An 8266-nucleotide genomic window follows, 5' to 3' on the forward strand; every position below is an offset into this window, starting at 1 on the left:
TTTGAACTCTATATCCAGTAGTTTGCTTTCCTCCATTTCTTTCATTTGTGACATGTTTCTTTGTCTCTGCATTTTGGCTGCTTCCCTGTGTTGATAGAGTGGCTTTGTGTGCTAGGTGTCCTATGGGGCCCAGAGGCTCAGCCTCCCCAATCACCTGAGGTGGACATTCTTGGTGCACCCTTTTGTGGGCTGTGTGCACAGTCTTGTTGTAGTTAAGCCTTGATTGCTGTTGGTATCACTGGAGGAATTGACCTCCAGGCCAATTGGATGTGAGGACCAGCTGTGTCTACAGTGCGAGAGCTGCTGTGCAGGAGACACCCTTATGGGGCAAGATTTGCTTCAGTGGGGCTTTGGTGCTCACTGAGTCTGCCCCCTGAGTGTGTCACTTATGAATGTGAAGAGTTGTAACCTGGTATGGTCTCACACTGACCACTGGGTACACTGGATCTTGGATTTCCAAGGAGGTACAAAGTCAGCCACTGCCTGGGGCCACCCAGCAGGAGTTACAGAGAGATCTGCAGATTCCTCTTCTTTGTATCGAGTTTGGAAGTGCCAGATGAGGCCCAGCTGTGAAGCAAGGCAGGCTGCTGCTGCCAGCCTTGGGCCTTGTTTAGGTAGCTTTGGGGCTCCCTGACCCAGCTGCTGCCTGTTTGACAGGTTTTAGGCTGAGAAAGGACAGGCCATTCATATGCAAAAGCCGCTGTGTACAGCTCGGGTGGGGTTGCAAATTGGGTGGGGCAGGGTCTCAGGGAATTACCAGGGTGGAGCAAACAGCAATGGCTGTCAGTCAGCCCTGCACCGGAGAGTTCCCAGCACAGGAACAATGACCGCTGCGAACACCTCCATCTGAAAGAAAGCCGCCCTAGCATTCCTGCCCTGATGCCAGACAGTCCAGTTTCTCCCCATATGTGTCTGGGTCCCCCATAGTCTTTCCAGGAACTGGAGTGCAGAGCAAGCAGGAGCTTGTATCTCCCTCCCGATTAAAAAAACAACACACCTGGGTGCCAGCCCGTTCTGCACCTCCGTACCTCCTACCAGTCTCAATGTGCTTTCTTCTTTACCTCTCTAGTTGTAGTGCTTCCACTCAACCAGCTTTCCCGTGGTTCTGGATGATAGTTGTTCTGTCTTTTAGTTGTAATTTTGATGTGGTTGTGAGAGGCAGCAAGTACAGGTGTTTACCTATGCTGCCATCTTGGTTCTCTCCCCCAAATAATCTTATCAGCATTTAAAAAATACATTAAAGGCTGCCAAAATTGCTTTGTAAATCTTTTGGACAAAATGAGCTACTCAGGCTTCTACATTTAAATTTCATGTTTATTCTTTTTAAAAAATATATATTTTATTGATTTTTTACAGAGAGGAAGGGAGAGGGATAGAGAGTTAGAAACATCAATGAGAGAGAAACATCGATCAGCTGCCTCTTGCACACCCCCTACTGGGGATATGCCCGCAACCAAGGTACATGCCCTTGACCGGAATCGAGCCTGGGACCTTTCAGTCCGCAGGCTGACGCTCTATCCACTGAGCCAAACTGGTTAGGGCCATGTTTATTCTTAATGCCAACTGAATAGTCCAAAAAATTATATTTTCATTGATTTGGAAGAAAGTTGCATATTTATTCTGAAGGTTCTGAAAGCTGTCATCCAACAACCTTGATGGAAACTTATAATAGCTCAAACAGTATAATAATCCAACAATCCCCAAACTGAGTTCTTCAAAGCATTAGTTGTTCTTAAAGATAAGTTCATGGTTAAGTAGCATCTGCAATTCCTAAGACAAAGTTTAGCCATTTATTTTGAAATACAGAAATTTTCATAGCCTTTTGCTATATAAATGTACATTATGAAACTTCAAGACAGTGATATGCTATACAGTGTTTCTCAAACTTTTGTGACTTAGGATTCTTCTGAGGGATACTGTTGCTTTCAATGACACACAAATTGACAATCATAGTGCTGGGCATAACTTGAAGTTTTATTAAAATTTCTAAAATTGACCTCTGGCAGCTTTACTGGTAGGAAAGAAAGATTATATCACAAATTATTTCATTTCATAGTAATTTCATTATAAAAAAATTTAGAGATATTGCAAAGATTGCCTGTGATCATCCCACATTTAAAAATCAGCATGGATAAAGGCAGAGCCCCCAGTTTTATTCTGTAAGAATTAGATCACATTTATATTTAAATTATATATAAATATAAAGAAAATATACTTTATTATTTATATATATTTACATATATAAAATATAGCTATATACTTGCTTTTAAGTATAAAATAATTGCATATGTATACATATATATAGCTTCTAAATCTGCTTGCTGTATGTTTTCTGACTTGGAGTGAGCAGAGAGTCTGTGCTATATCCCAAGTCATCGAAGATTTTTTAAATGTCAATAAATATGAGAAGATCAGATAATGGGTGAGATGACCTTGCAATGTCTCTCCTGAGCATGAGAATCTAAGATCCACAGGTATAATTTTTATATTAGATTTTTACTTTGCAAATAATCCATTTTAATCATTTACTTGCAGAGGAAGAGAAGTATGCCTTTGTTAATTGGATAAACAAAGCCCTGGAAAATGACCCTGACTGTCGGCATGTCATCCCAATGAATCCAAACACGAATGATCTCTTCAATGCCGTTGGGGACGGCATCGTCCTTTGGTAAGTAACACTTCCTTTTTGGTTTCCGAAGGTTTCACTAGAATTTTCTGGAATACCAACAATTAATTGTGTTTATCCTAAACCAAATTCTATAGGTGTCAGCTGGACTTGAAATGCTTTTCTGGACTTTTACTTGGCAGGTCCAGGAGAGAAACCTACTGTCAAGAGCAAATTATAACAATAAATGTGAAACTACTATTTTTTAAGTGCAGAAGAAGGATGCACAGTATAGAGACAAACATAAACATAGAGATACAGTGATACACGGTCCAGGCAATTATTTGGGGGATATATGCCACTTTGCTTCATTGGAGCATGGCTTACGTGAGAGTAGACAGAGTTAATAATAGCAGCATGATAACAGACTAATACAGTGGAAGTCCTATGCTAAGGGAGTTGGAAGTGGTGCACACAAATACACAACTGAGGGCACCTGAAAAGGAGGAATGTATTCTTCTTTGGGAGGTCTCAGAACACAGCTGGTCAATTCACGATGGTGTCTTTGAAAATGCCTCTGCAGCTCTTGCTTTGGCAGCTTCTCTGTCATCATAAAACATGGTATTAGTGAGGAGGCTTGAAATGCTCAATCTCAGGTGAGTCCATGTGTTGAAAGGAGGGATAGGTGGGCAAGACTTTAAGCCCCTTTTCTCTGCTCTGACCAGAGCAATTCTGCTTTTGATATTTTATTTATTAGAGTTCATTTTTTAAACATTCAACTGCTAAAAACTCACACACACAACCTAGCCTATAGGATCAAGTCCTGGTTCCTTTGGTTGGCACCCAACCTCCCCCATCAATCTTCTGGTTTTACCTTCCAATGCCCCCTGACTCAGGAACCCAGTCCAGGGTACTGAATACATGGCTTTATAAATGACAGCAAGCATATAGTATCTTGCTTATAATTTGAAACTGTGGCTTTGCCTTTTATTTTTAAGAATGCCCTTCCCCATCCTTTCCTTCTATACAGATCCAATTGTGGTGTAAGTTTCTGGTCTATTCCAACCTCCACTGATTTCTTCCTTAACTGAATTCTTTTTTAAAAACATATATTTTATTGATTTTTTTACAGAGAGGAAGGGAGAGGGATAGAGAGTTAGAAACATCAATGAGAGAGAAACATCGATCAGCTGCCTCTTGCACACTCCCCACTGGGGATGTGCCCGCAACCGAGGTACATGCCCTTGACCAGAATCGAACCTGGGACCTTTCAGTCCGCAGGCCAACAATCTATCCACTGAGCCAAACTGGCTAGGGCCTTAACTGAATTCTTAAAACATATGTTCTTTGTAATACTTTGGAAGCCATAATAATGTCCTGCTTTGGACTATTACTATCTTTTTATATCCAGATATTTTGTCTCTGTAATTGGATTACACACTTTTCAATGGCATGGGTATCTCCCACTTTTTAAAGTCACCTCTCTGCAGCACCAGCTCCCAGAGCTTCTGGTTCACTCCAATTTCCTATTTTTTCAAATTACGATTTAGGAGTTTGTTTTGCCTATATTGTAGTAAAATGCCTTTTAGTTAAATATGTGTATATATACATGAAAAAGTTATAGAAATACATCTTTAAACAACCACCACCAAAAAAAAAGGTAGTTGGAAAAATTGTTAATGTAATTTCTAATCTCATTAAAAAAAAGAAATAGCCATAGTCAAATTTAATATTCTTTGAATTTGTTATTCTTTGTATTTTTATTCTAATTCGCTTTTTAAAAATAAGATGGAGGTGAACTAAGGAAATTTATTTTTTATGTCCCATTGAAGGTTAAATCAATGCTGACTTGGGTAAAATCAGTTTTTCATAAACAATACCTGCTGGCTTTGGCTGTCTAATCAATGTATTAGCTACTTGTATGGGTGAAATTTCTAAAGTGTTGATTCAATAATGACTACAGGAAGATATAAAAATTTTATCAGGTGACTAATTAAAGGTATAGAGTTTGACCAGGTGTCAAATAGAAATTGAGACATCATATAAGCTCAAAAGTGTATAATATTTTATGTAGTGGAACAATTTTTATGCCTGAGAAAGTGAAGTACTCATGGAGGATTTGCTTTGGCTCTCCTCCCAGAATTTCATAATATGCTAAGGAAACCAGGAAAATTTTGTAGCTTTTAAGGTAAGTGACTGAAGTGGGGTCCTTATTTTTTGGCTCAATATATTAGTATGAGTTTAGGAATATTAACCTTTCCTACAGATGGTTTGAATCTCATCAAAATTGCATAACTGCCTGGCCAGTGTGGCTCAGTGGTTGAGCGTCGACCCATGAACCAGGAGGTCATGGTTTGATTCCTGGTCAGGGCACATGCCTGGGTTGCAGGCTCAACCCCCAGGGGTGGGATGTGCAGGAGGCAGCTGATCAATGATTCTCTCTCATTATTGATGTTTCTATTTCTCTCTCCCTTTCTCTTTCCCTCTCTGAAATCAATAAAAACATAGAAAAAAATTTTAATTGCATAACTGATTTTATATCTAAACACCGGATAGCAATGATTATGTTACCATTTTATGATATTGCTAGAATTTAAATTCAGTGTTACTGGGCCCTATTATTTAGAAGCCTGATTTCTTTAACTTGTTTCTCTTTCAGTAAAATGATCAACCTATCAGTGCCTGACACAATTGATGAAAGAACAATAAACAAAAAGAAACTCACCCCTTTCACCATTCAGGTATGTCTTCCCTCTGTTACTTTCAAAGAGGATTGTGCTTGGAATGAATGCTCACCAGAAGTGCTGAGTCACACTTGTTCAGGGCTCAGACATTATTCCCTAGCCCCAGGCTTTGGGCTGGTGATTGTCATGACTAGTGCAGATACAGGAACACATTTATGTTTGTTCTTTTATGAAAATAACAGGGGTGGGGGATGGGGTATTGGAAGTGGGAGAAGGTTAGCCTGGTGTGAATAGTTTGGGAATTCTTTGTTTTGGCCGCTTATGAATAAAATTCACATTGGTAAAGTTTTAACTTAAACTTACCCCAGCAATTTATCGTTGAGCTGATGCCAGATACATAGCATTTTAGCAGAAAAGATAAGACTTTCTAAAAGTGAGGGTGTGAAAACGGCAAGTGTTCTTAGAGCCTACGAAGTGCTCTTTGCTGCAGCCACCAGAGTGATAAATATAACCTGTTTGTACACCTTCAGTGAGTTGATTAACTGGAACAATAATCAACCAATAGTAAGTAAGCTGTATTTCTATGTTATGTTCCAGTATTTAACATTATTGTAATTCTCTTGCTGGGAAACCATGTCTCATTTCTTAAATCATGAACAATAAATTACATCCTGTTTGGATTTAAGCAACCCTGAAGACTTTTAAAAATATATATATTTTTTTATTGATTTCAGAAAGGAAGGGAGTGGGGGAGAGAGATAGAAACATCAATAATGAGAGAGAATCATTGATCAGATGTGCCCCACACTGGGGATAGAGCCCACAACCTGGGCATGTGGCCTGACTAGGAGTCAAACCGTGATCTCCTGGTTCATAGGTCGATGCTCAACCACTGAGCCATGCTGGCCTGGTAACCCTGTGTACTTTTAAAATGGAATTGTTAACCAAAGAGAACAATGATGTTAAACCTATATGAAGGAACTTCATGTTAAATTTACTCATAATGTTGGTCAGAAGAATTGGTATTTTTCACTCATCATTTGAACTATACACTAGGGTAAAAAAATACTTTTCTTCTCATAGTTACTTTCCCAATTTGACTAGTGGCCAGTATTTTGTTTTGTTAATTTATCATAAAACCAACTTCTATACATCTCTGACTCTGGTAAATTCTCCTTGTTGAACCTAAGAATAGTATATAGATTCTAGACTGAAAATTTCACTGACTCACAGTATTCCAACTGTGAGTTACATTATATACATTGTTGTTAGTGATAACAACATATAATCTATACACATGTGTGCATGTGTGTGTGTGAACACATGGGTGTGTGTTTGTGTAGATGTGTATGTGCTCAAGGTCCCTAGATATTACCAATACTCAACAAATTGTCCTAGTAAGAACCACTCTATCTTTTCTACAAATTTGATTTATACATTTTTTATTCCTTTAATACAAAACCTGAAAGTCAAAAAGCTATTTTCTTACTCTCTTTTGTGACCTTGATAACAATTGTGTTATTAATGATAGACAGTGACAAGGTAATGAGGGTATGTTCTCCCCTCAAAGGTGCCCCCTTTTTTCTGGCTGATGGAGATATTGAGTGTGAAGGCACCATCACATAGCAAGATGGCCTGACCAGAATGGGTCTTCAACTCAGGGTTCTGGTTTGATTGACTAGGTACTACATAAGCCCTGTGTCTGGGTTACTGGATTTCCTTTTCCAGTTATTACTCACTGCTTTTCTCAATGTCAAAATCTAGTGCCTTTACACCTGTGAAGTTTCCAGAAACAAAATATTGTTATTGCTGCCAATCAGGAATCATCATTTAGTATTTGCAAAATCAAAAACAAAACTTGCATGACCTCACTCATTTGTGAAATATAATGAACAACATAAACTGATGAACAAAAATAGATCTAAAACATAGAAGCATCGAACAGATTGTCGAACCTCAGATGGAATGGCAGGGGAGGGTGGGTGGTGGGAAGAGATCAACCAATGAACTTGTATACATATATGCATAACCCATGGATACAGACAATAGGTTGGTGAAGGCCTGGGGTGGAGGGGGTGGGCTGGAAGAGGTCAATGGGGGGAAAAAGGAGGACATATGTAATAGTTTCAACAATAAAGATTTTTTTAAAACTTTCATACTTTTTCTCCCGCAGGAGAATTTGAATCTGGCTCTGAACTCTGCCTCAGCCATTGGATGCCATGTGGTTAACATCGGGGCTGAGGACTTAAAGGAGGGGAAGCCTTACCTGGTCCTGGGACTTTTGTGGCAAGTCATCAAGATTGGGTTGTTTGCCGACATTGAACTCAGCAGAAATGAAGGTACAAGTAAAGCTTCAAATGTCATTAGTGACGTGGCTTTGTATTACTGCATGTGTTGGGGGCTGTAGGAGGTGATGTCAGGAATAGTCAAGCTCAGAATCCTCAATTTTTTAAAAACTACAGTTATATTGAATTCATTGTATTAATGTAATAGATTTTATCCATGCTGATTAGATTTTTTTAAATGATGGAACAAAAGCTTTTTAAGACTACAGTCTAATAATAATGCATTTTTAGAACCTATAGCTCAGTCTAGCTGTCTGCGACTCCAACCTCAAGAGCTTTTCTGAGTTAATTTTGCTTTTAGACACTTTGTAACAAGTCTACTTTTAAATTGTGTTTTATGAAGTGATTCACATTCATATACTGCAGTGATACCAATAGATTAGGAGAAACTTGGTGTAGTTCTTAACAAGATGATAGAAAATTACATTTAGTGTTTCAAAGTTCTCAGCTAAATATGCAGCTGTGAATCTATTTCTAGTTGCTCTGAGCATCCTATCTGCATTTAAACTATTACAGCCCTGTCCTTTAGACAGAAGTAATAGATCTTGATAAGTATTATGTAAAATATAGTGTTACTTTTTGATTTTCAGGTACAGATCCTACCAATACAAAATCTGTAGCCAAATTCTAAT

The 8266-nt window shown here is 38.7% G+C and overlaps 1 protein-coding gene across 1 annotated transcript in view; it reads left to right on the forward strand.

Annotated features, from left to right (window-relative positions):
- The window catches only part of LCP1 (lymphocyte cytosolic protein 1 (L-plastin)), a 67607-nt gene that overhangs the window by 26089 nt on the left and 33252 nt on the right, over positions 1 to 8266 (forward strand). Inside the window, exons 5-7 of the mRNA XM_005861394.2 lie at positions 2536 to 2668; positions 5265 to 5346; positions 7463 to 7628. Of these exons, the coding sequence (XP_005861456.1) occupies positions 2536 to 2668; positions 5265 to 5346; positions 7463 to 7628 (381 nt within the window). The remainder of the gene's footprint in view (positions 1 to 2535; positions 2669 to 5264; positions 5347 to 7462; positions 7629 to 8266) is intronic.

Source organism: Myotis brandtii, unplaced genomic scaffold, assembly GCF_000412655.1.
Source record: "Myotis brandtii unplaced genomic scaffold, ASM41265v1 scaffold15, whole genome shotgun sequence".
Classification (NCBI taxonomy): Eukaryota; Metazoa; Chordata; class Mammalia; order Chiroptera; family Vespertilionidae; genus Myotis; species Myotis brandtii.